This window comes from Neopelma chrysocephalum, unplaced genomic scaffold, assembly GCF_003984885.1.
Source record: "Neopelma chrysocephalum unplaced genomic scaffold, ASM398488v2 Primary Assembly neopelma1_25, whole genome shotgun sequence".
Classification (NCBI taxonomy): Eukaryota; Metazoa; Chordata; class Aves; order Passeriformes; family Pipridae; genus Neopelma; species Neopelma chrysocephalum.
Window position 1 is genome coordinate 46,613,849 of NW_020897694.1, and position 27,955 is coordinate 46,641,803.

The window sequence follows — 27,955 nt, forward strand, 5'->3', positions numbered from 1 at the left end:
AGGAACAGTTCATTAGAGAGAATAAAGCTTTCTGAAACATTTAGCTTAAATTCTGTGTGTCTTGTGATAGCCAGTCTTGTATCTGGATTTGGACAGAAGTTCCTTTTGAATTCTTTGTACTGCAAAGAGCCAAAGCTAAGGTAAAATTGCAGTGTTACAATTCTCATACACATAAAATTAAAAAATTTAAATAAAGCTTCAAATGTAAACAAAGCTTAGATGATTCTTCCAACTTAGTCTAGTCGCTATTAAGTTCAAATGATTTGTCAGTTCTTCAATACAAGCCTATGCCCATAGTCTTTTTAATGTAATACATATATGTCATTAGTAACACACTTTCCCTAAAAATTGCCCAGTAATATTCCAGCTTTATCTCAAGAAGCCTTTTTTTTGGACTCTGTTTTCAGTGTTGCAAGTTTTTTTGTTCCCCCTTTTTTTTGTAGACATTATTGCAAAATGTACAAGGATGTATTTTGCTTGGCAGGACTTGTCCTGCGAAGCGTTTTTACAGTCAGCTATCACTGGTGTTCAGTGAGTTGTATAAAGCTTCCACCTAGATTTTAAAAAAATAGTGATTGTGTTCAACAGAATGTTGTCAAAAGTATATGGTGAGGTTTAGTATTTTTTTAAGTTTGTTGTAATCAAATAAACCACCAGTTCAGTACATAAGTAACAAATACTAACCACTAAACAGAGTAAAGAAATCATGTTCTTGTGAGGAGGAGGGGAAACGTAGTTTGATTTATTTCCTTTTTCTCTTGTTTTGATCACAGAGAGAAGATAGCTTTTTTTACAAGACCAAGGATTAACATACCTCCTCTGCCAGCTGATGATGTATGACATGTTGCATTGTAAACATGAAGTATTTATCGCTTTTATTTTAATGAAGTTCCTAGATTAGCCAAGTTTCCTTAAAAAAAAATTGTGCAAAAGCTAATATACACGTTTTGTAAAAAATAAAAAAAAGTAAAAAAAATTAAACATAAACAAAAACATATATATAAATATATATACATATATATTTTATAATAGCGACTGCAACAAGGCTTGGTTTTTCCTTGTTGTGAAACTGACATCTCTGAAGACAACTTATTTTATAAAAGATCGACTATCCTGTTAAGAGCGTGTACAGTTTTTATGCTGTTTTATTTGACTTAAAAGGCTGGAAGACAGAAACAAAGTGAGTTCAGGCAAATTCACTGTAGTGTAATTTATTTATAGTGCCTTTTTTCCTTGAAGGAAAATACCTACTTTAAGATGTATTTTAAGACTGAAATTTTGTTCCTCAGTATTTGTCATACAGTAGAATGGAATCATTGAGCTGGTTTTGTTTCTGATACCTGAAATGAAAATACTATGTTCTAAAATTGTCACTTTTTTCAGCTTTATTTTCTGTAGCTTATTATGTACATTGTATCCTTTAGCACTGTCTGTGTTATAGCAAAATATTATCACCTGCAGTGTGTTTAACACTGATTAGAAGTGATGTTAAACATTGCAGAATTCATTTGCATGTTCTTACTGTGCACTAATAGATTGTTTTCATTTCAGTTGTGTCTAAAGTATCTTTATATTCTTAACTAGATCCTCAGTATAAACGGGGGAAGGAAAAGGGTGACAGGTCTTTGCATTTTAATAAAAAGGGAGTTAAAAGAGCAGTGTGAGCGAGCTGTATGGAAAGAGTGCTAATGGAATATTACAGTAATTTCTAGAGTTTTAAAGATTCTGATCTGATTCAGGAAAGCATATGTGTTCTGGCTTGGGGAAGCAGCTGCTTTAAGTAACGGTGCTTTAAACACACCTTCATCCTAAAGGATGTGCTTTGCAGTTACTGCATGCGAGTTCTGTTGAACAGTGAAACTTTCCAGGAGGAAGGTGTATAATTCTGGAAGGTACAGCTCACTTGATTGCTAGCTGAACCAGCTAAAATCTGGTTAGAAATAATTTTACTTGTGATCATTCGTTTTAATGAAAGACTGTCACCCTAAATTCCCGAGAATGCCAGTTTTGTGTCCTTGCATCCTGCAAGTATGTAAAAATACTTCTTTACTAAGCTACTATAATAGAGTTTCTCATATTTTTCTAATTTTACATTACCTACAAAGAGAGGTGCCCAACACAAGACTGATTTTGCAAATTGCTGGAATCTCCTAGAAGGAAGATAGTGTTTTCTTTCAATTAAATATCAGATTGGTTCCAGATTTTTATGTCAGGAAATCCAAACAGACCTATCAGAATATTTTCAGATATTTTGTGAATAAGTTCTCTTTGTGAATTTCAAGAGCTTAGACTCTCTTACCTTGTCAAACTTCAGGAAAACCTGGAAGTGTAATTGATTTACTTTTACTTATCCATGCTGAGGCAAAAAGTTATGGGGAAAAAAGATTGCAAACCTAAATCATTAATTAATGAGGTTGATTAACACAGACATTTGATCTTAAGGTAGTATTCCGTTTCCTAATATGGCCTGTAATCATTACAGGCATCAAGTCTTGCGATCATATATATGTGAAATTAAAGTATATTTCGCATTTATCATGCTATTCATCCTGAAGCCCGTTTTTGCCACTAAGTTTTGGTGGGTGTATATTGGGTTCCTTGGGCACAACTAGACGTATTCAGAAACTATGCAGATAAAAAACAAATCGTGTAAGAAATTTGCAGTGTTTGTGTAAAAGTCTAGGGACAGCAAGCTTTTCAGTGCTCGTTACTTGAAAAGACCAGTTAGTCAGAATTTCGCTTCTCATTTTCAACTGAGGCCGTCACATAGTAGCATTTATCCAAATTTACCATGCAGTGACACCAGAAGTACTTGCTGTGCCCTAGGAACAGACAACACCATGTTCCTGTGAGGCTGGTCAGGTACTGGAAGGGGTTGCCCAGAGAGGCGGAGCACTCTGTCCCATAGGGTGGATGAAGACTTGAGTGGATATAGCCCGGAGATGCCAGGTTGCATTAGGCCTGCTTTGAGCAGGAGTTGGGGTGGGGACCTTTTTTCTACCGTAAATTGTTCTGTGACTGTATAACAAAGGAGCAATGTCTGGTGGCCTCTCTGCCAGGGGGTTCAGTTGGTGTTTTTAAATTGTGACTGCTGTGAGATGTCATCAGTGTATCTTGTGGGTCTGTGATTCTGACTGCTGTAATGAGTTCTGTCGTGATGTGGTAATGAGCTATCATATTCAGTATTCATCTCTCTTGTTTTTGTCACAGTTCTGTATGATTGTGTCATTTTTGTATTATTTGAAAGTATTTCTTCTACAAAATAAAATAATTTACCATAAACAGAAATAGAGTTTTGTTATATATCAAAGACATTTTTTTGAATGTTTTCTATTTGCTATGTTCCTGGTGCTTTCATTAAAAAAATTGTATTTTGAATAATACTGTCATTTAAGTGAATGTAATGAATTTTCAAATAAAAGTAAGAGAAGAAACCTGAGAAATTGGATATCCTAGAGAGGTTATACTGAAGACCTGAAAGGGATGCAGAGTGTAAGGAATGGCAGGTATGTTCTTCCAAGAGCTTATCAATCATGATAAGAGGACAACTATATCAGCAGCTCATAGTTGAATATTCCCAGAATTCTTGGGTAGCTCTACTTAAAACGCATTGAATTGCCTTTTTTCGTAGCAAACATTTGTACTTTGTAGATTTGTATTGAAAACAAGTGAACATTATTAGTTCTGTGATTATGACTAATTCCAAGGTGGAAACCACTCAAAAGAATACTGGATAACTTTTTTAGGCAGGAGTTTATTGCTGCTTTCACAAAGGAAACGTTAAACCCGCATAAGTACAGAAAGGCCATTTCTCAGTTTCCCTCTGCAACCCTAAGCTGCAGGAGCACAGGCAAAATCATAGCATGGACATGTGACCCCTGTCTGCGTCCAGTATTTGCAAGGCGCAAAGGGTATGACAGAGTTTAGGTTATTTTTAAACAGTCTGCTAGAAATAGTCATTTGGAATACCAACTGTCTCTGTCTCACTGCCATCAGGATCAACAACAAAAGCTATAATGGGTATGTCATTTTGGATTTTCTGTGATGAGAATGAAGTATTATTTGTATTTCTTGCTGCAGTTCTTGTAAGCACTTTGCAAGACTTAAAGGTAAGTGCAGAATAAAAAGATTTATTTTTTATTTTTTTAGGAATTAGATGAACTATGTATGGATGTAAAACCGAAGTTAGAATTTTAGGGAAGAGGACCCTTCACAGCTTGTTTTGACTCTAATCTCCTTTATAACTATAGAGTTGCACATCTTTGAGAGGAAGAAGCATTTACAGAGAGACTTGAGAAACTGCAGGCTAGCAAAAGCAAGAACTATCTTTTCTAAAACATCATGTGAAGTGTATTTTCTTTATCCTGATATCACACAATTGACTGAGTACCATTGGAAGAAAATTCCAAGGAGTAAAGTTGATTTAGTTTTGGAATTTGTAAATGTCTGTTAAATCATTTGCTTGCACTTTGGAAAATCTCCATATTCTTGGATTTAAAAGCTTTTTAGGAGCTGGTTCTGGTTTCTTCTGATTCTTAAAAATCCCTTAAAATTGAACATATGTTATCTAGGTTATAGAATTACATTTTCTATAGAAAATTAGGTACTCTGTCCCTTGTTTGCAGTTTGACCATCCAGCTAAAAATGTACTTTCAGTAGGAGACCTAATGAGTTCAGCTGTAGTAATAGACAAGGAAAAAACAGGAAATGAATGTAGGAAAGTCTGTCCAGAAGAAAAATCGGGAGATTGAGAGCTTTGCGCTCGTTTGGTAAGTGCACAAAATTATTCTGTGTCTAGGGCACAGTGTTTCTGTTAAAGTGTGTGTCTTTGGCATAGAAGTTCCCAGGTGTAGATGTTTGACAAATGCCGCTTGCGGTTTTCCACATTTCCCTCTCATAAACTGATAAAAGAAAATTGCAGTTGCATTATCAAGAAAATAAATCAAGTGCTCAGTGTTTTAACTTCCTCCACAGAATTCAATTGGCCTATTAGTAGTGATTTTAATGGGCACAAAGAACAGACACTGGCAGGAAGCTGGGATTTCTATCATTTTTCCACTTTTCACTGACATGGTTATAAAGGCCTGGGGCTGTTACTGATATATGAGTGGTAGAGGACTATGATCTGCAGTGCTGTGTGTGAAGGGCAGAATCAAATCTCTCTAAAGGCATGCTTCTTGCTCCAGAAAGGTGTGGGAACTTCAGATGTAGCAAGCTAATTGTTCACATTTCACAATAAAATCCAGCATGTGGCTTCTGCATGGGAAGTCCCAGTCAGAAATAAGGAGTACAGGAACTTTCTTCAGCTCACAGACAAGAGTTGGAAAGAGCCATGTGGCCATTCACAACAAAAAAGGTTTTGTACACCCAATATCAGCTGGCTTGCTTTGCTGGCTAGGCTGCTTGCATGGCACATCCATAAATCATTGCTCAAACACACCGGGACAAAAAGGTCTTCCAGAACTGCATTCCTTCACCTTTGAAGTGAGTTGAAGTCAAGTGTGCACCTCCAGTCACCCGTGGATATTTTCATGGGTCCTTATGCAAGGCCTCCCTCTACCTGGCTGTTGCATCAGCTTGGAAACACAAAGCACGAGCCTGGATACCCCTAAGAGTAAAACCAGTCTGCAATATTCCAATACAGGTGAATGGCCTGGAATAAAACGCACTGCACTTGTATAAACACGTACATGGGCTTCACAAAAACAGTTACAACCTCTCTCTTGCAGAATATAATCCTAGTGGCTTGTACAAAATTTGTGCAAATCAGAACTTTGGAGATTCTTATTTGCAGAAATCAAATACATTGTTGAGTATGATAAAATTCTCAAACACCCCACCTCAAAAAAAATCAACCACACAACCAAAACCCAGTTCTGAGATATAATACGCTGTTAACTAAAATGTGATAGGCTAATTGTTATGGGGAGGTTTTTAATATATTTTAGAATGTTCTAGCTTTTAAATATTTGGGAAAGCTTAAGCAGACATTTTGAAAAGGAAAAGTAGGCTGGCATATGGGAGAGGATCTTTCAAGCAATGACTGTTGCATTGAAGAAAAGGCAGAAGGCTGCAAGTGGAGGGATGAATGGATGGTGGAGAGAATGAAGAAGTGAAAGTAACAGGGATGAAACCTTTGAGGGAAGTTTGCAAAGTATGAATATGATACAGAAGATGGAGGGAAGTCAGTCTGGATAAGCTTGAAATGGAATGTAGGGAGAAGGAAAAATGCGAGATATGGTGAAATTGTGGTTTGTCTCATTTCCAAGCTGCTGTGATTACATATTTCATAGAGCAGCAACCTGCGTGTTGCTGCAGAGTCAACAGGAATACTTGTTGGCTTGCACACAGCATACTCACCCTGCTTTTTCCTTGTGAAAATGTGAATGTTTTTGCTGTTGCAAAAAAAAAATAAAAATGCACAGAACAATTAGCTCAGGCTAGGGAGGAGAAAAAAAGCAGCACACGTTCTAATGGTGACTGAATAGGTAGGGCAGGGTAAAGAGGCTTGCAGTTTAATCCTGCAGAATTGCAAGCTGCTCCGTCTCCCCCGATCAGATATCCTATAGACGGAGGATGCAGTCACATGATTGTTACTGCTTCCTCCCCATGACATCACTGCTGTTGCAGCCATACCACCCCAGAAAGGATGCTATTAAAATCTTTGGGATTGGGCTAAATGATGTTGCATTGCAGGTAAGCAACATAATTCTTTGGAAAAATGATTTGCTGGTTGCTCTCGTGCTAGTGTCCTAGAGCTCCAGCTCTGTCGGGCAGAGTTTTTGCTGGAAAATAAAGCGGCACAGTTTCTCTGAAGGCAGAGGGTTTGCAGGTGCAGAGGCTGCCTGCTGGCTCTGTGCTGATCTCCCGGCTGACATCTCCAGTAGAAATGCTGCCAGATGGAGCTTTATAGCTGAAGAAGGCCCTTTGTTCCCTGTATTTTCTGATGGCTCCTTCGGGTGTCTGCAGAATTCTGTATTTACGTGAGCAGCCATTATTCAGTCGTGTAAAGAAAGAGCAGCAATAGTGTTTTCTTCCATTCCCTGCTTTTTTTTTTCCTGGATACCTAAAGGAAGTTGTTGTTTTTGTATAAATAGATGTATCTAAGCTTATAAAGAAACGAGGATTAACTTGCTTGAGGGGCTAAGAGGTGTATTTGGAGAAAGAGGCTTTTCCTTTATTATTAATTTTTGCTAACGTGGTTTCAGAGTACCTAGTCCGGCAGGTTTCCTGCATAATTTGCTGTACTCTAAGGTAGGTTTTTCCTTGTTGTCCAATATAAACATGAGAAATCCTTTCCCGAAAGGAACACAGGAGATGACAAGCGGATCTTTACTTCTTTGCAAAATGCCAGTCACCAAATGGCTGAAAAATCCATGCTACACTGTGTTTTTGGAATTTATATTTGTGGAAGCAAAGTCCAGGGTCTGTTTTCCTGGTGTGGATGTTTAATTATGCGCTCTGTTCAAATACCTGAATATATATCTGTGAAGGAAAAAATGGTGACTCTTCTGTGGTTTTTTTTTTCTGTATAGCTTTTAAAAAATATTTAAGGGGTTTAAAATTTTTAAACTTCTAAAAATTCATTCTAATACAAATGTTACAATCTGAGAAACTAAATTAATTTTTGAGGTTCTACTAGTCTGAAAAGAAAATTATAAATTTTTTTTTAACAATTCTGATAAATAATTCTGTGCCTTTGCCGGAGAACAGAGGATGACTCAGCTACAGCTTCACCAGGCAGAGAGTCAGGTGACTTTTCACTCCCAGTCTGCAGGAAGTTTTCTTATTCTTCCAAATCCTGTTCTTTGTTCAAATAAATTTTTCCCACTATTGGAAAAATCTGAAAATTTGGCAGGCCTAGAATCTCTCTGTGGTCACCCATACATTCAGGGGTTTGATTTTTGATCTCCCATGCTGAAGTAGGTTGTACATCCTAGTGAAAGATGAATTCTGGTTTCCAGTGATCAGGTATGTAGTAGTGTCAAGATCAGAAAATAAGACAGGGCCAGGGGGAGAAAGTAGATAATGAATTATTGAAACGAAGTAGGAAAGGACAAGGGTTGTTCCAAACAGAAATGAAAAATAAATTTCAATTTTATATTTTCTCCAACAGAACCTCTCCTGTTTTTTCAAGATTGAGCCTCTAAAGTGATAGAATTGCAAACCTGTTGCTGCATGGTTTGCATTGGCGCCTGTACTGGGTTTCTCCTTGATTCCCTCTAGAGTCAAGGCTGGCTTAGTTCCCTCCAGCACTGGCTGTGAGTGGAGCTGTGCTCTTGCTCACCAGGCACACCGAGGCTTGGCTCTTTGCCCATGTGAACAGCACAGCGGGGCTGCCACTCTTGAGTTCTCCAAGTGTCATGGATTTCCTCCTGCTCTAGATCATGTCTGAATGCCCTATGGAAATATGTTCCAGGCAGTGATTCTCCTGGTCTCCTGATTTGAGTCAGACATCTTTTGTGCAACAGGAGAAGGCACCAACCTTTTATGTATGCTGGGTCAACTGTAAGGACTTAAGTCCTTTAAGAATTACTTAGTATAAAAGGGTGACCCTGGAGACATCCCCAGCTGGAAGGTGTTCTCCCTGGCAGCACCAGGGTGCTGTGCTGAGGCTCCAACATGTGGCTGTGAGTGCTCACCCCCGTGCACATTGGGGCCTGCCTTGTAAAGATTGAACCTTTTAAAAGGTAGTGGTGGTGGCTTTTAAGCAGGGTCCAGAGGAGAAGGAGATGGGGAGCATTTGCCCTGGGGTTGAGTCCTTCCTATCTGCCTGGAGCAAACGGGCTCTCTGGAGTGCTGTAACCTCCCGGGCCTGGGAGCTGCTTCATCGTGAAGCTGTTGTTTGTTGGCCTGGAGGGGAAAGTGAGCAGGATCATGACTGTAGCCCAGTGCTAGTGCAGGGGGAAGGGGGGGGGCTCCTGACCTCCATCTCACCCGTAGCTCAGGGCCATCTCTCATGTTTTAGTGGTCAGTGCCGTGTTGCGGGAGCCTCTCAGGTTTGAACAGCTCTTAGCTCAGCATGGTGCACAGTCCTCCAACAGCGGCGTAGTGCCCGTAGGTACCAGTCCTTTTCCAGTTTGCTTTTGCCATCACATTGCACCTTGCTGGGTACCCAGGAGGGGGTTGTGTGTTAATTTTTCCATTTAGTGAAATGGGATCAGGTTGTAGAGTAGGTGTCTAATTCATTTTTGTGTATGTATACATACACACCAGATGTTGGGTTTTCTCAGCTTGCTTCATCTCTAGTCCGGCAGAACCAAAAAAATCACGCACGATTGTTAATGCCAAAAGAGACTCTGGCAGGATTATGGTAGGCTGCTATTCCTAAAACACTTCTGACATTTTGCTCTTAAGCATCACACCAAAAAAAAGGTTTCCCCATCTTGCAGAAATGGGAGCTTCCTCTCAGCGGGATGAAGTAACTCGTCTGTAGCTGTGCAACCCATCAGCATCAAACACAGCAGTGAAAAACAGTGCCCTGCAAACAGGAAAACATTACCCTCCATCTGTGTGTCAATGACTCACTCAAATCATGAGAAGTGACATGTTAGAACAGTTTAATGGTTTTCTAATGCAGGTTTATCAGCTTTATTTCATGCTGAAGGCTTAAAAAGGTTTTTAGTGAGAGGTGTGTTTAATGCCATTGAACACCCATTTAAGGAGAGAGCTGTTTAGGAGTAACTATATACCTGGGCATTTCCTTTCTGACAGTCCAACTCTATTCTCTCTGAATGTATTTGCCTTTTTTTTTTCTTTCTTTTTGCAGTCCAAAACTCTTTTTTCTGCCATAGTCTTACAGTTTTCTGAATGAGGAGGCAAAGAGCAGCACTGGAAACCCAAATCTGGTGGTGCAAAGTTCAGCTGTGTGTGGCATGAGGAGGAAAACTGGGTAACACCCATGACCCTACAGCTGTGGCTTTAGAGCTCTGTGGCAGTAAAACCAGTTGGTTCAGAAGGGAAATTCCCCTCTTTTTGTGAGGAAGAGGACTTGAGGGAAACCAAGAATAGAAACCATACATGCTGCTACACTGTTAGCCTGATTTCCAGTCTGTCCTCTGTCCTGAATTTTAGTTTCTTACCCCAGAAGCTGAAGGCTTTCAGAGTTTTCCTAATCAAATCTTGTTTCCTTCAAGAACTAAGGATGTGGGGGGTTGATACAGCCTGTGGAGCTCATCTGCCCAAACTACTGGGCTGTTAGCAGAGGGATGTCTTGTGATAGACATATTTCAGATCAGTTTGAAAACTGCAGATGGATGTTCCAGAGTCAGCATTGCTTCCCTCCTGCTTTTTCCACAGCCCCAACATCTGCACTAACAAGTAAACTTGTTGGAGAGACCTTTAACACTCGCTGGAAAGAGAGATGTGAGTTTAACATTTTTTTAATATGTAGCCAATTTTGGCAAAAGTTCCACTTGGAGCTGGTAGGGGAAGAGCTGGGATTTTTTTTTCCCCTTCTCTTTCTGACATAACTCAGCAGCTGCACTAGTTTTGCTCAGACTTTCCAAGAAAACTCAAATGGGGAGCAGGCACATGATATTCCATACCAGAAAGAATTGGTTTCTAAAAGGAGAGTCATCATGGGAAGGAGCAGGAAGCAAGATACTGGGGTGAGGTTTGCCCCTCAGAGGAGGAGAATGCTTCTCAGGAGGAGAAAAGGAGAAGAGGGAGTCAGGCTGTCATGGAAGGGAGGGGAAGCCCTGACAGTTGGTTATCAGCTCCTGAGGTGTACTGGTGCATTCCAAGTCCCCTCATGCCTCCCTTTGCTTGTGCTCCTGGACAGCACTGTTATCTTCTCTGTGTTCACTCTGTAAGCTTGTGTGGTGGCTGAGGAGCAGCAGCTGAAGGCTGTGGTTTGGTCTGGAGGAGTCTTTTGGGCCTCAGTTTTCTACCATTTATCCCAAATGTTCCCTCCTACCTTCCCCTTCTCTCCCAGGCCCTCTCCCCTGTGATCTGATGCCCTGTGTTTTTTTGAGCTCTTCTGTGGCTTCATAATTGTTTCTGTAGAGGTTACGCAGGGTAAAGCTGCACATCAAAGATGTGACTGTATTTAGCTTGCCCAGACTATCATAGCAGGAAACTCCCTAATATGTGATGGTGGGGCCATACAGTAAAATGTTGCAATATTTTACGGTACTGTTGCCCATACTACAGCCTGCCTGTGCTAGTGTGGTGGGAGACTGAGGGTTTGCAGGGCTATTTACTTGTATATGGAGGTGGTGCAATTAGTCCTTGAATTGTAGGAAAGGCATTTTAATACCCTTTTTCCCTCTGTATTTTCCCAATTTAACTATTCGTTGCTTTTTATGTGCCATATTATGTTTCAAAAAAAGTCTGTAAGAGGGTTCAGTGTTTTCTGATTATTTCCAGGAGTCTGAACTAGATTTCTCTGATTCAAGATTTTAACATCTTTTTAAACCTCCGTCATTAAGACAGAAGGTCAATAGCTCAATTGGTTTGTTCAGTCTGAAGCTTCTAAGTTGAATAGTCTTAAATTGCCTGTAGATATTTTTCACCCTATAGAAAATTACCCATTTAACTTTCCGGGGATTCAGCCTGCTTGCTTTTGCTGAAGACATCTTCCTTGTAAAATCACCCAACAGCATCTTACTTCTTGTTTCATGACTGTTTACCTGCCTCCTATATCCTGTGCAATGTTACGTTGATGTTTCTAGATCATCTTCTACATGGCAGGTGGTGGAAGGGGAATTACATCCACACCCCCTTGGCCTTCTTGGCTCCAGATCTTGGTCTCTGACCCCTCCCCAAAAGACATACACCTGTAATCATCTCCCTGTACTTTTCATTCATGTCTTTCATGGTGACCCTGTTAATAATCTTGCTTTCTGCTTCCTAAACTATCAGGCCCATTTTCTCTGGCTAGGTGGTAATGAAGACTTGTGGTGTAACCATGCTCAGCTCTAGGAACTTTCTTCCTCAGCCTTATCCTCTTATGGCTCTTTCTGAACGCTGACTCGTCCAACCCAAACTGTTCTATGATTCTCTGATTCACCTCGCTCTGCTGGCAGCACTGACATCCTATTCAGTTCAAGCCCTGGGTGGAGAGTGCTCTGTGTCCATCTCTGTGACTAGATCTAAATCCCTTGAGATGGGGGATGGATGGATGGATGCTGGCAGAGCACTTGGCTCTCGGGACGAGGTGCCTTTGCTTGACAGATCACATTGAGCAGTTAATGGCCATGAGGCTGGGGCACCATGCTGGGGTGTTTTGAGAACTTGGTACTTGGAATAGTTAATACAAACATTAAGGGCACAGAGCGTGGCAAACTATCTGTCAGTTTGAAGGCGTCTTGTGATGATTGCCATTAAAATTGCATTGTTCATTACTGAGTACTATAGAAAATAAATCCCAAGGATTTTCACAGCCCACATGCTCCTTCATTTGTGCAGTAGCTGCTGTCATGTCATGCCACATGAGCACAGCTCATCCAACTATTCAGGTCAGTGGTGGGCTCAACTCTCATGAAATGACCTTGAATCGCTTCAAAAGCTTTGTATCTGGAGTAGCATCTCGTTTCATCACTGTATGTGTATTGGTACTAGAGCATAGAAAAACCCTGAGACATGCCCCATTCTCCTTTTGTGTGTTGGGTGACACGTGACACATTTGGAAGAGATGGAGCAGGTGATGCTTTGGGCTCCCTGAAAAAGTCACTCCAAATGTGAATTGAGGAACTTGCAACTGGCATTTAGGCTTCTGCTTTCTTCTTCCAGCCTCTTGCCAGGTTCACTTATTCCTTATGCTATAGCAGAATAGAGGTATGCTTTGCTGCCTGCATACTGTCATGTTTCACATAGCAACATCCCCACTGCCATCTTCAAGGAAAACAGCCTACAGACGAAAGCACGCAGGTGAACATTCATCTGCTAGAAACATTTGAAGCGTTGAAGTAATTCAGTAACTGTGATCTGTTGAAAGTAACTTGAAACTTGTTGGAATTGCATTAAAAATCATACTGCCTGCCTCAGTGAATGTGTCCAATTAAAACAGAAAACAGGATGAGGAGAACATAGCATGGAACTAGCATGTCTAGGAGCAATAGGCCAGGGCCAAGACTTTTCCTTTGATGACTGTTCAGCGAGTTGTTTTCCATCAGTCTACTTTTCAGCCCCTTTGAACCATGGGATGTTTTAGTCTGTTCTTGCCATGTCAAATACATTTCAGATCTGATCAGTCAGTCAGCATACTACCTAGAATGTCAGTTCACTGATAGAACTCTTCTAGCTGTGGCTTTCACATTTGCACATGCTGTAACAGTGCTCTAAAGCTGAGAGTTTGTCAGCATTTTCAGTGTAAATGCAATTTATCACTCTTGTATAAAACTTACCTCCAAGCTGCAGTGTATCATACAGCTGATCCTAATCATATGATGAGTTTACTCACTGTGAGACTTGCAGAAAAAACACGACCCTAAATATAATAATACTACTACCTTTTGGTTCTTGAACAAAAGTGAGTAAATGTAACAGAACAGAGCTTGTGTCCATGCAGTACCTGCTGTCTTTGTTGGCATGTCCCGGTCCATCAGCAGCTCCCAGTGTTCACACTCTGGCTTCTCTAGGCTGTTTGCGTGAATCTATTCTTGACTTTATTTATGTAGGAGGTTTCAGTGATTACTTAAAAATTATCTGGCTTTCTGCAGTCATAAAGCTTCACAGGCTAATCTTTGGACTTGTTCTTTTGGCCCTTACTTCCAGCTGCTCTCGTACATTTGGCATTCGTAGGCTAACAGTTCTTTCTTTCTGGCTTCAAAATACTGTGTGCCAGGCATGGCTAGTTGGGAGATCAGGGACTGACCATCAGGCTCATCTGGCCCAAGATTTCTGGAAGATATCTAGAGTTATGTGGTAGCCAGGAGAGCATCTATCTGGAGGCACAAGTGCCAGACTAGTACTGTGACCTCTCATGATTTGTGAATGGATCCCTGCCAGGACCTTGCTCCATCTACAGGATCACAGTAGTCTGGCATGGCTCTAAATCCAGGGAAATCTGTTAATCTGAACCCTCTGAGTTCCAGAGGTATGTAGTTCAGTCAGATTTCTTTGTTTTCTAGTTCAATTTCTAGAAAGAACCTATTTGCAATTATTAAAGCAGAGTGTTGACACAAATGTTCAGTTATAGATACACTAAACTAGTCAGTAAAAATGAGAGCTGGCTGTTAAGAGCTGAAGAGGCTCTCTATTGTATTGTAGGGAATAAAATGGCTGATGGAATTCAAAACTGATAAAGGCAAAGCAAAGGGGAAAATGTCCGTAAGAATGATGGGCTCCAAACTAGCTGCTGTTTCTCAGGGAGTCATGGCAGGCTACTCAGTGAAAATATTGGATGTCTGCCCTAGGAAAAGTTGGTGGGATGCCAGAAATTATTAGAAAAAGAATATGGGGACTAAGCAGGAAATATTAGCCCTTGCACAAATTATGTTGCATCAGCATCTGAAAAAGTAGTGGGAAGGACAACAAGGACGTGTAAGACATGGAACAATAAAGGGGCAAAATGGATATGTCAGACAATTTCTCAGCAAGACTTAACACCTTTCAGTGTATATAAGCTCTGTCAGAGCATCCAAATCTCTTAGATGCTCAAGTGTGAGGAGATGCATTTGTTACTAATTCTGCATGTGATTATGTTGCAGTGTTTTCTTTTCAATTGGTAGTGATCAGATGATGTCATCTACCTCTGACATCTCTTTGTGATCAATAAACAGAAATTATCACTTCTGGGAAACAATCTGTCTCATTCTAATATAAATAATTCACTTCCTCTCCTCAGCTATGAAAGCAGTCTAGATTTTAGGGTCCAGAGTGTATTGCTGCAGTACACCTGGCTACAGTTCAAGCTTGAATGAGATTAATTGGCCCTTAATTTTTGTGTATTAAATATCTGTAACTAAGTTATTAAATTATTATCTGTAACTGGAGTAAGGCTCCAGTTCTGCTGGCAGAACTGAAGGCATCTCTGCAAGCTTGTCTAAGAGGGCAAGTTAGCTTGTCCTGAAATAAACTCTGTAGATTTTTACAAATGCTGAAGTGAAGCGAGAGAAATAAATGCAAAATAAAGAGAAAGAAAGGGATACTTATGGTGCTTAGTGCTAGGACATAAGATGGACGCTCAGTAGTACTAAGTTCAAAAGTGCTGTAACTATGTTTTTTTTACCAAAATTGGATTTTACATAATCTGATATCACATCTCTTCTTTCAAAAGCATAGTACCCGAAGTGAACTTTACGGCTGACAATCATCCAGTTCACTGCAACTTCCAGGTACTGATATGCTACCTAGAGTTCAAAGCTTATTTGTTTTCTTAGTCTTCCATGGCCCTGTGGTCTCTAGCACATTTTTTCTCTCCCTGGACGTGTTGTGTAGCACGTATTTTTGGGGTAGATTCGGGCTGAGATTGTAATTATCCTACATATTTGTGGTCTGGCCTGCTATTATCTATCACAATACTGTCATGTGCTGGGCACTGACAACATACTTAAAAAGCTATTTTTTACGTGATATGACAAGCATGTTGGGTAATTTTATTGTGGTATGAAGGAAAACTTGCCAAAGCTTTCAATACAAGAGTTCCCAGAAGTTTGTTTATTTAGCGGGTTAGGGCTGCCTCGTGCAAGTGAGCAGTCTGAGCTGCATGTTCTTTACAGGTCCTTCTTTGCTGTATGGGAAGAATAAGGTGAATTAACTGGTCTGCAAAATATCACAGTGTTACAAAATAATAGCACAGTCTAATCCTTTCACCTCATATCAGCTTCCTGTTCCAGTCCTGGGAAGACACTGGGCTCAAGGCCCTCTTGTAACTTAATCTGCCTCCAGTCAGCCACATCATCCCACCTTCAGATTCTCATTTCACTTAGCAGATGTAGGAGTGTGCTCTCACCTCTTTGGCAAAGTATCGCTGTTCTCAATTGTCACTCCTTTTAACTTCTGATTTTTAAATCACCTCGGTCCTGCAGCACCTTGTTTGTGCTCCACAGCTCTGTGTAGGACACCTGCTCTGCTTTCAGTTTCCTTCCCCAGGCTGCGACTCCCTTGCTTGATTCTCTTTCAGACAAATGTGCCACGAGGTTACTTGGAGATTACTTGATTTCCACACTTTAAAGGGCTTCTTTAGTGTTATAATGGCAACCTGCTGGCTGCCTGTAATATAATGCTTTTTTCAGCTGCTTGTGCTCAGCATATTGTCTGTCATCCAAAATTTCTACATGGTGAAGTGCAAAGAGCAGACATTGACAAAGCTGAGTATTCACATTTATTACACTGCTAAATCCCCACCAGGACAAGAAATTAAATGGAGACATTTCAAGTAAAATAGTTGAAAATGGGGAGAGTGGGGAAAAAAAGGCAGCAAATAAAGGGGGCCGAGCGAAGTATCATGGTGTATGGACAGTCAATTAAAAGCTTATCTGCCACGTTTCTACCTGTTCCAATTACAGAATTGGGAAATTTCCTCACAGATTCAAAGATCCAAATTCTTTACTTGTGACATCCCCATTCCTATACTTGTTGGAGGAAAGTTGGTAGCAGCCACTGGTACCATACTGGCCTCATCAGTGACCAGCAAAAGTTGTCTCATGTCCGTCAAGGAGCTACAGGCTCTGCAATCTGTTCTACACAACTTCTAAAGTCTGTATTTGTCCCCAATTTTCTTATGCCTTTTCATGGGTTTTTTCCTTGTAATTCCATGATAACAGACTTTTTTAGGCATGCCATTTCAGATTACAAACCTTAGGTATTCTGTGGAAGATCCCATTTCTCAGGCACCTATTTTAGGATAGATAGGATTAACCACTCTTTAGAGCAACACTTTGTTAGAAGCACACGGCTGCATCCTTCAGCTGCCCCAGCCCAAGACCCCCCTGCCCAGCTGCTGGTGCTCTCACAGGCCCAGAGTCTGTGCCCATGCTGGGGGACATGGCTGCCACTTTCTCTTGTGCAGATTCAACCAGTAGCTGAGCCTGTATTCCAGAGGCAGACACACAGTTATTAGCTCTTCAATTAGTATGAGTGGTGAGGTTTGTTTCTGGTCGTGGTCTTCATGTTTGCTTTGTCAGGTCTATGTCTCTGTATATTTTGATTCTGATTTCCCCTCTTTTCCCCATAGTTTTCCAATTGGCAACAACCCTAACCAGACAACTTTGCTGGAATAGGTATTCTCGCACTCCCACATGCCCTGATCCAGGTTTGGTTCTTACCACTCCTCCCTTATCATTTGCATTTCTTTTGTGTCCCTGAATGTTCTTATTCAGGCTTCTCCTTTGCTCATTATGCTTATTGAATGCTTATTATTGAAATAGGTCCTTGGCCATATACCTTTAAAGGAGCAGGCACTCTGCTGCCACACACCCTTACACTTATCTTTCACTGTCTCTAGAAGCAGCCCAGGTGGTTCCCACAGTCCAGACACCAAACTTTTAGATGGCTGAAGTTAAGTCGTATGAATCCAACCCTCTAAACTATCCCATTTAACAAAGTCTCATGCTACTTCTCTCATCGGGAATGTTGTCAGCCTTTTCTGGAGCTTGTCATAGTAGCCACTACTTTGGGACTTGACTTTTAAAGGAGGTAACAGTCATTTTTGCATGAATTTATTGACATACTTGTTTTTCCTCTACATACAGATCCTAATATGGTCAATGCAGGCGACATGAATGGTTCGGGCAACCTAATGGATTTTTTGGATGAGCCTTTCCCTGATGTTGGAACTTATGAAGATTTCCATACCATTGACTGGCTGCGAGAGAAATCGCGTGACACTGACCGCCATCGAAAGGTAATGGTGTCAGGCTTTGTTGCATCACAGTCCCTGGTCACAGCCATCCTGGTAGCGAGGAAAACAAGCAGTTTTCCAAAGTTATTGCTTCATGTCTTGTTGTATGACTTGAGGAGGAATTCTAAAAATATGGATGTGGGATGTCTTGAGTTTGTGAATATGAAAGGGTTGCTGCAACTTAATCAGCAGAGCAACTCTAAAAAAGTGATTGGGACAGTGGGGAGTAGAGAAATTGTGTACACAGTCTGGGAGTTTAATTATTTTAAACATTGTACTCTAAAACTGTGTCAGCCTGAATCAGCAACATATCTGTGTTTAATTTCAGATTACAAGCAAAAGTAAAGAATCCATATGGGAGTTCATCAAGAGTTTGCTGGATGCCTGGTCAGGATGGGTTGTAATGCTTCTCATAGGACTACTGGCAGGTACATTTGCGTTAGCGCTACAGTTATGCCTGAACCATCCCACCCAAGTTGTTGCAGTGCAGCTCCTTCTCTTTTTACTTCCTTGTCTCTCCACTGATGCTTCAAGCTAAAAAGACAGCTTTCCATCCATGCAGTTGTGATCCCTAGTAAATATACCCACTTGCAAATCTCCCGCTGAGTGCTGACCTAGAAAAAATGTTGTTCACCAGTAGAGGGATTTTTCTATTGCTTTTGCTTCACGCTCAGTGGGCTACTTTGACTTTCTGAATCTTTGATTTACAGAAGTAAATTTTACTGGTAGGATTTTTTTTCTTGTCATCACTTACTTTAATTTTGCAAATAGAAAATATGATGTGGGGAAAATGTTGGTTGTGGACACTCAAAGGGAAGCTTTATAAATTGCCGTATCCACTGGGTTATCTTCTTTATATATGTGTGAAGGCAAAATACAGTTTCAGACTCAGTTTCAGATCTGCTTCCAGGCCAGACAGACATTACATATTTAACAGCCTGCTCAAACTCACATGGCAAATTCATTAATTTCCTCAATTTCTCCTGTCTTCTCCTCAGTTAAACACATCTTGGAAAGCTGCACTTCTCTTACCAAGTTGAGACAGCTGCCATTTTTTATGCTTTTTCAGTGAGGTCAGGGTGCTCTTCTGTCATGCTGCTTGGTAAAAGCATGATGTGAAGTTTCACAATTTCCAAGGAGTGATGAGAATTTACTTCTCAGCATCTGTCAAATCAACATTTTTATTGCAGTTGTTAGGAGCCTCAGAAGTACCAGTGAAGTTCTCGAGAAAACACTGCTGAAATAACAAATTATGTTATTTTGTAGACATGTAATTATTTCCACAAAAGCTTTGGTGGGAGGGTGAGATGGGAAGAGAGTTTGATAGACTGTGTACTACCAGGGCTGCTGAACCTTACCTGAAGGCCAGGGTTGGCCTCACCTGGGAAGGAGAATTCTGCTTGCAAATAAGTAAGAGCAAGCCCTTCAGGGCTCTAGTGACCTCAGTAATCCCCTGGCTCATGCAGAGAATGTGGTATACATGCACACATTCCCATTTTAGTAAAAATATCCCAGAAGGTTTGATTCAGTTCCAGTTTGCAATGAAACCTTATGCCGAAATCCTAAATGTTGTCAAAAACCAGAGCTGCTGACCTCAGATAAGATCCAATGCTGATACCTCCAGCTTGGGAATGGAGGTTGAGGATATGCTGCAGCTGAGTTCTGTTAGCTTCTGCAGCCTTTTCAATGACAAGCGTGCAGAGCAATAAGTTTTACCTCAAGGAGTCAAGCCAAGTTAGTAATTTTTTACACTGGGACAAGGACTTGTGAATCCACCAGAGAACAAAAATTACCCATGGCCTGTGCTGAGCCCTGCCATTGAAATGACACACGTGCTCTGTGCCTTCAGCATTTCTGGGACAGGGCAAAGATGGAGAGTCATCACCTCAGCCTCAGCAAGGGGTCAACACCCCTTTGTTGAGTGTGGGAGGGAATAATTGATGAATGGATGAGGTTTCTTAGCCAGGTTTGGGGAGGGAGGAGGTGAGGTTGATGGTGCCATCAAGAGGCACCTCATGTTGTTTTCCTCTCTACTTGAAGTATTGCTTGTATTGCCTGCTCAGAGAGGAGAGCCTGCCATGAGGGTACCTATATGGTCACCCAGGTTGCATGAACCAGCCTGGCTCCTCCATGGTTCCTCTTTGCTGCACAGGCAGAAGCTACCACTGCTCCACAGAGAGCAGTGGCTCAGCCACATGGACACTGGGTGAACTCTTGGGCAGCTGGGTCCACACATTACCAAAGGCAAGGAGAAATTGTGGCAAGGATTGGGAGAGAAAGAGGAAAGTAGCAGCAGCAGTACCCAGGGTGTGAGGGTCCCGTGGAACATCCTGACCCTGCTGCCTCTGTGCTGGGGATGGAGAGCAGCAAGATGGGACTCATGGGGAATGGGCTGGCAGGGGCCAAAGTTTCCAACATGTTTCCGAATGCTCTTGGGAGATTTACCCAGCCAGGAGTTTGAAGTGATCTTAACTGATCTACAAGCCTAAATCCCACCAATTTTGTCAACTGTATCTTTCAGATTGTGCAATACCTCAAAGGCAGCACCTCCACAGTCAACACAAGCCTTTGAGGTCGAACAGAGAAATCCTTGTTCTCCAGTGTTCCTGCCATTGGGCTCTGTTGCTCTGTGCATGTGTGGCTGCACTGAGCAAGTAAATCTTGGTTCTTCTCTGGAATACGTGTAGTATATGGCATGTAGCTTTTTCCTCCTTCTGTGGATCACAAAGTATTTGGCAAAAGGGATTATATGAGCTGCATAATTAAGTCTTAGAGGTGCTGAGGTTCCTGTGAGCTTTTTATATGAGAAAATTGAATGTTTGGTCTTCATTATGTTTACTGACTTTATTGGGAAAAATAATGTCAAAAGCCTGTCTTCCTTTACACCTTCTGCTAGGTAGCATTAATATGCATTGCCTGGTTAAGAGTAATGTGAACTTTGAAGATAGGGGTAACTACAGAGAATGCTAAAGATCCATCAAGAGATTCAAGAGGCACAGCATTTGGTGCTCATGTCCAAGGGATGAGGATTCTTTGTTTCCTGAAACTTTCAGAAAATTGGAGAAGAATTTAGAGCTTACTGCAAGACTCAGGAAGCTATGCAATCTGAAGTTGCTAGCGACACAATGATTCATCATCATCTAAGAATATGGTTCCGTAGAAACTTGGGAAAAACGGAAGAGAGTAAACGAGAGTAAGGGAGGGTCTTCATGAAAGAAAATAATTGGTACAGACGTCACCACTCTGCTGTGCAGCCTTTCTTTTATGTGTGATCCTGTCTAGTATACCTGTATAGTTCTTCAGATTATTTCCATATAACAAAAAGTCTTCACTGCTACCCTAGTGACCAATCCTTGCCAGTATCCTTCTTAAGGGTGTAAGAAGATATGCTTACGTGTAAGACTCTGTGAAGACTGGTGTTTTTTTCATTCCTTGGAACTAAAACCAGGTTCCACTTGCCTGAGTTATTTGAAATATATTTCCCATCCCCCTTTTACAGAAATGAAAAGCAGAAAACTTTAGTTCCAGGTCAAATAAAGCAGTTCTTGGACCCACCTGTGTGCCTCAGCTGCTAGAGGAAAGGGGATCAGCCCCCACTCCTGCTTCATGTAATTACATTCTTAGCAGGAGCCATGAAGCTAAAAGTTTTGGAAACATAAAACCAAACCAGTTTGCATTTTCCAGAGCTTCCCCTCCCTCAGTGTTTTAGTCCTACAGAAATGCACTGATAAATTCTGTTCAAATCCATTACTGGTTTTGTGAAATTATATTAATGATTATTTATAAAGATAATATGAATTCTGCTTTCCACTTTATATGAGAGGGATTTGGAAAACACTAAATGACTCTTCTATAAGTTGGTGATTTAATTCTTCCCAGAAAGTATGGACATAGGACAGAGCGCAGATCTGTGTTCTGGCTGCTCCCAGCCTCCTGTTCCTGCTCTTCTTGCATTTTTGGGGACCCATCTGCTTTCAGGGAGCTGATGCTGGGGCAAATTGTTATCACTGATGAGCAAATGCCCTAGAAAATTAGAATTTTTCTTTTTTGTATCTGGGCACAGCATTTTTACCGGTGTCTGTGTCTGGTGGCCACCGGGTGTCACTGTAGCTCTGTGTAATTTCTGGGGAAAGGCTGAAATAAAGGTTGGTTTGATACAGGGAGGATTTGAAGGATAATTTTATTCCGCATGTCCAGATTGCTGATGAATGTACACACACATGGAAAGCCCCATTCTGTTAAGTTCATGAGTCAAAATTCGGCATCCATGTTGTCTCTGTAATGAAATCATCCTTCTGAAAGGTTGCTGTGTTGGGACCAGAAAGGCTATAGGAGAACAAACCTATCCTTCTCCTCCACTACCCCTGAAATACACAGCGTGGTTTGAGACCTGCAGCTTAGTATGTGTATAGAGACCCCACATGAAGTCCTCGGTATCTCAGCCAGGTCGTGCACCTGCCTGGGACAGGCTGCAGGATCAGGCCTGACATTGGTTATGCCTCCCCTATTTGGCCATCAGTCACTATGAAAATGATAATGTTTAAAATAAAAGCTTATGAGAAAGCATTGAGGGTCAGACAAACTTGTTAATTCCCCCAGTTCTTTGGTAGATTTGTATTTATTGAGTCATAGAATAATTTGGGTTGGAAGGGGCCTTTAAAGGTCATCTGTCCAACCCTACTGTAATGAGCAGGGAAATCTTCAACTAGATGAGGTTACTCAAAGCCCCATCCATCCTGATCTTAAATGTTTTCAGGGATGGGGCATCCACCTCTTTGGGCAACCTGTTCCAGTGTTTCACTACCCTCATTGTAAAAAACTTATTCCTCATATCTTGTTTAACCCAACCCTCTTTTAGCTTAAAACTATTACTCATTGTCCTGTTGCAACAGGCCCTGCTAAAAAGTCTGTCTCCATCTTTCTTATAAGCTCCCTTTAGGTACTGGAGGACTGCAGTGAGGTGTCCCCAAAGAATTCTACTTCCCCAAATCACTTCCCCCCCTCCCAATATTAAAACAAAAGATATTTTCCTTGCACCTTGATATTTTTTAATGCCAGTATTTCTTTTTCTGCATTTCATTTCCCAGGCACATTAGCCGGAGTGATAGATTTAGCTGTGGATTGGATGACAGACCTGAAGGAGGGTGTCTGTCTGTCTGCCTTCTGGTACAGCCATGAGCAGTGCTGCTGGACGTCTAATGAAACCACATTCGATGACAGGGACAAATGTCCCCTGTGGCAGAAATGGTCTGAACTTCTTGTAAACCAGTCTGAGGTACGAGAGACTTGATTAGTTTGGGGTCACAGCAGGCCAGGCAATGCCCTTTTTTCATACTTGCTGATGTTCCCTCCAGAGAGTTTCTCTGAAAGAGAAAGTAATGAACTGAGCACACTGCAAAAAAAGACATTTCCACAAGCAATCTGCTTAACTTGGAAGAGATCCTATTGTTTCAGTGTAATGGAAAGTGGAAAACTGTGAGACTGTACTCTCTTTATATCAGTATTAAACTAAAAGGGTTTCATCATATGCATAACATAATCACCAGGGGACCTGAGCTGCCCTTTTTTTTTCCCTTTCAGACACAATTTTATGGGACAAAAAAAGATGAGCACTGACAAATACATTTAAGAGGAAATTTTCAGGATTGCAGATGGATTTTTATGTAGTCAGATGCTGTGAGTAGTAGAGAGAGCTGCATAAGAACTGCTTTTATCCCTTGCAATCATTTTCTCTATCAGGCATAATGATATTTAGCTAGCACCCAAAGCTGGCAAAAGTGAAAGATTTGCAGGGGTAGAGGACAAGAAGGGAAAAAGCTGATCTGGACTGGCATGAAACTTATATTTTAAGTTTTTTTTCTTACTTTTTTTTATGGTAGTAATTTTAAGGACAAAGAATGCTGTTTCAAAGCAAAGCAGGTGAAATTTTCATTTTGAAGACAATTGAAAGAAGCCTTTCTATATACCATTTAGCAGATGGCACATTAAAAAAATACAAAAAAGACATTTTATTTTCAACCTAAGTTATTCAATGTATTTAATAAAATTGATCCCTTCACAGGTCAAATTTTTGGCAGAGTTATTGTCTTAAATCCCTCTCTCCTCCTCATTTCTGCAGCTGACTTGAATCTGACAAAAACTGAATATGACATGGAGGTGGGAGAGGTTGTCTGAGATCTTCTCCCAATGTGGACGTAGTCTGGTCTTGCAGTGTTGGAGGACACCTTCATTGCCTTACAAGTGTGTCACTCATGTTCCCTTCAGTGCTGCTTTAGGTTTATAGTACAAGTAGTACTAGATGAGAGTGTTTGTGAATATGTATAGCTCAATTTTCAATAGTTTCCACTAACTAATCATAATGGAAGTAGTGGGGTGCTCACTATTCCTGAATATTCCCACCACATAATCAGAGGCAAAAATCTCTCAGCACAGTTGCCAGTCACAGTGTCGAGTTTTTCTCTGCCAGAGGATTGCTAGGTTCACCCTGGTTTTTATCAGCAGGTAGTTTGGGTGGTTGTGTCTTTGCGACAGCGAAGAAATATTACTCTGGTATAAAGCTGCAGGACTGGGGACGATGCTGTAATTTAAGAGAACAAAAAAATGTGGGAAGGGAAAAAAGAGGAGACTGTTGCAATTGTTAGGGGATTTGGAAATCCTGTGCATGTGTTTGACATGCTGTTACTCTGGCTGAAATATATAAACAATTCATATCCTTGAGAAAATTTATTGCTTTCATATGCTCTTTGAAAGCAGCAGTCACAACTGTTGTATGCCATGGCCTATAGGAGAGGTATCAGCAAGGTAGGCACTGTGAAACTTTACTCACTTTGTATTCAAATTGGGCTTCTCATCCCCGGTGCACTGTCAAAGTATGAAAAAAAGGTTCATCTTGACTTAGTTCTTTCTAAGAACAAATGGACCTCTAAGATCTGTGGGTTCCTGGCTGCCATGGTCTGATGGATGCTGTAAATTTTAATCTCATAGCTGTCTTTTACTATTACACTGAAATCCCAAGCAAAGCCCAACAAAAATGTGAATATGGAAAGTAAAAATTCAGTTTCATAGAAAAAGGCTTACAAGTTCTGCATGATATGGTTCCTGTAGTAGTAGAGGACTCTAGCAGGTATCAAAATACACTGAACTTGACTGAGTTTCAGAATAATTTTGCCTTTGCTTTTTCTATGTTGTTTCACTTTGTGCCTGACATTTACATAACAGCCCTATAAAACAGGAGTGTGCACTGGAGCACACTTTAGGCAAAAAGTATTTAGAACAGTTTCCCTAAAGGTACTCCAGTTAGACATGTCTTCTTTTTTTATGCATGACTGTGATTCTTTCTCATCATAGCCAACTAAATTTGACATTTTGAGGACTGAGATTTAGATCAGTTCTTCCTTGTGGTTTTGCCAATTTATGGCTGTGATAAACTCTGTACATATGTTTTCACTGAGAATTGTGACATTTCCTATGGCATCTCTTGAAAAATGTTTCTATTCTAGTGCTCCTATAAAATGAGCCCAAAGCAGAGGCTTGATACAACTTATTATGGAAAATATAATAGCACACTAGACACCTACCAGGCTATGTTTTCTTCCCTAAACACTGTTTTGTAGGTCAGTTATACTCTTCAGCCCTCTGGTCCTGAATGACTTCCAAAGAGCAGGGGAAGAGGGTTTTTCGATGTGAGAGAGTTTCAAAACCTCAAATTCACTGGCAGATCAAAAGCTTATCAGATGTCACTCAGTTCAGATCTCTGGCCAGTATCTGGTGACGTGGACCTTCCCTGTTCTGCAGATACAGTTTGGTCCCAACCTCAACTTCACAGGAGCTGAGGACTCCATTTCTGACGCCTGTCCGGGGTAGAGGAAAGGACCGTGTCTTCCATGGATCATGACACTGGACCCAGCAATGGACTGTATTCCCATCCCAGAGCTCCTCTATCTCCTGTCATGAAGCTGAGACCTGCAAGACAAGGAAACCCCTCTATACCTGGAACCCCGTTCTCAATTTTGCAGCCTTGAATCTGTCAGTCTTGAGGAGATGCACTGCTGTAACACCCGTAGGAAGGAGTCTGAAAACCGTGAGATGCCCCATAGAGTAAGGGTAGAGCTGTGAGCCTCTGGAGAAAACATACGTTGTATGGCATCCTGAGGCATGTGGTTTCTTTCAGTATTCTGAATTTGCAAGGGTTATTTTCGATTGTGTTCCATTTGTATCTAAACTAGACTGACACCAGATCTGAAATATTGCTTGGTCTTGCAAACTAAAAGACAAAGTTTTTCTCAGTTTCCCTACTTGCTTCTTTACTATTGCTTCCAGGGTGAGTCTTCCAAGCCACTAGTGGGAAAGGTCATAGCAGGATCACCTCTCCTGGTGAGCTGTTTTGGTCTCTGATTGCAGCATACATGCTTAAGACTTCTGCTGATTCAGGGCCTTAGTAATGGCACATAGTGGATAAGAAATGAGCCATTTGCTATACTGACTTACTGCTACTTCACTTCCCAAAGGTTTTCATATTATTAATCATTAGAAACTGCTGCAGTTGAACCTGAAGAATGCCAGATATCTGGAAAATGTAACAATGAAAGTTGTCCCAAGGGATAAGGTTGAACTGGCCATACGGACTCTTGTGGGGTCCTGCCACAGAGCTGTAGGTGTATATGTGATTGCAGTAACGAGCTGACATAGTTTTCTTATGACTTTTGAGTTGTGAAAGAAGAAGAAGTAAAAAGAAACAAAGTTAATTTGACTCCAGTGAATTTAGAAGCAAAATTACAGCTTTCGCTCAATGTAGTAGGGCCAAATTGTTATCAAGGCGTTGGCCGCCTTTGGAGGTACTCCAGGCTCACACTGACAGGAGGATTTTGCCCTGAGGCAAGATATCCAGAGTTTTCTGTAGAGGAAGAGTAAATATTGTCATAGCTGCTTGTAATTGAAAGCACTAGGAGAAGACATTCACGAGGCTGTCTTCAGCTGTAGCAACAAAGATCCATGGTTACTACAGCTGGATGTCAATCACTGCAAGTGTGGGATCCATGACTGCTTAGTCTCAGGGCACCGGGGGATAATATTGTATTGCTCTTCTGCTGTTATCAGCAAAGCCAGCTGCCAACTTCAGCAAGCACAAGAGGACCTTAACAAATTGCACTTCTTTCAAATATACCCATAAGGATAAGGGCAGTGGTTTCCTTACTGTATTTTCATTTGGGCAGACCTAGAAAATTAAACTAGCAAACATCCATGCTGTTAAAGGTTGATTCCTTGCAGGCTTGAAAACAGGGAGACTTCTCAGCTCTAGGTTTTTTATGACTGGGAACAGGGCTTGGCCAGCTCTGTTAACTGAAGACATGATACAACTGATTAATGCCTGTTTTCCTGCTTGATTTATCGTAATGTTGATATCCAGGCTGCTGTCCTGCAGAGCAAAGACAGGGGCCCCGATGTTCTTGAGCAGCTGGAATTGCATCCGGTAGGAAGAGTTCACTTACAGGTGAAGGATTCATACCAATTCATGACTGAGGTCCATATCAGTTTTTTGTTCTGTAGTGTCATGTTGCTAGAGGATATTGTTTGAAGGCTTAAGCTCCTTGTATCAATTTGATGCCTCTGACTAGATTCTCTTTTGTCTGTGTAGGTAGGGTTTTTGAAATTATTCTAAAAAAATTATGCATGAGAAGAGGAAGAGGTATCCTAAGGCAGATCTTTTAACAAAAGTTTCGACTTGACCACTGGAGACAGGTAGAAAACCTGAAGGTCACTATTGACTAGTGCTTTCACTATGGCACTGCATAGTCAACCGTTGTTAATGATCATTAGCATGTCCATTATCTCAGAAAAGTAAAGCTATTCAGTTTGAAGACAGGCTTATTCCTGACTGGAATGCTTTTAAAATATCAGCGCAAAATTGACTGAGGTGTGTCTGAGTGGGTTCTGCCAAACTATGGTGTTTTCAAATTGTTTTCAACCCTATCACAGACAGCATCATATAGAAGGAAAGGATTTATTTATGGTTTTATCATTCCTATTTGTGAACTGAACTGGCTAATGATATACACACATTTCATTTGAAAAGATTAGCATCTGCATGGAGAAATGACCTTTGAATACCAGCCCTCAGACAAAGATATATCAGGGTCACATCCCCTATCCTCCACCATGGGATGAACA

At 41.0% G+C, this 27,955-nt stretch overlaps 2 protein-coding genes across 6 annotated transcripts in view; both read left to right on the plus strand.

Annotated features, from left to right (window-relative positions):
* WWC3 (WWC family member 3) overlaps nt 1-3,288 on the plus strand; it is a 97,531-nt gene extending 94,243 nt beyond the window's left edge. For all 4 annotated transcript variants that reach the window (XM_027675152.1, XM_027675153.1, XM_027675150.1 and 1 more), the window contains one exon: nt 774-3,288. In XM_027675152.1, the coding sequence (XP_027530953.1) occupies nt 774-840 (67 nt within the window). In that variant the 3' untranslated portion in view covers nt 841-3,288. The remainder of the gene's footprint in view (nt 1-773) is intronic.
* Nucleotides 3,289-6,594: 3,306 nt separating this feature from the next.
* The window catches only part of CLCN4 (chloride voltage-gated channel 4), a 39,949-nt gene continuing 18,588 nt past the window's right edge, over nt 6,595-27,955 (plus strand). Inside the window, exons 1-4 of one of the 2 annotated variants that reach the window (XM_027675154.1) lie at nt 6,595-6,696; nt 17,640-17,791; nt 18,117-18,216; nt 22,876-23,063. In XM_027675154.1, coding sequence (XP_027530955.1) covers nt 17,648-17,791; nt 18,117-18,216; nt 22,876-23,063 — 432 coding nt within the window. In that variant the 5' untranslated portion in view covers nt 6,595-6,696; nt 17,640-17,647. Of the gene's footprint in view, nt 6,697-12,558; nt 12,781-17,639; nt 17,792-18,116; nt 18,217-22,875; nt 23,064-27,955 lie in introns of those variants that run through there. The other variant, XM_027675156.1, reaches the window with a different exon arrangement.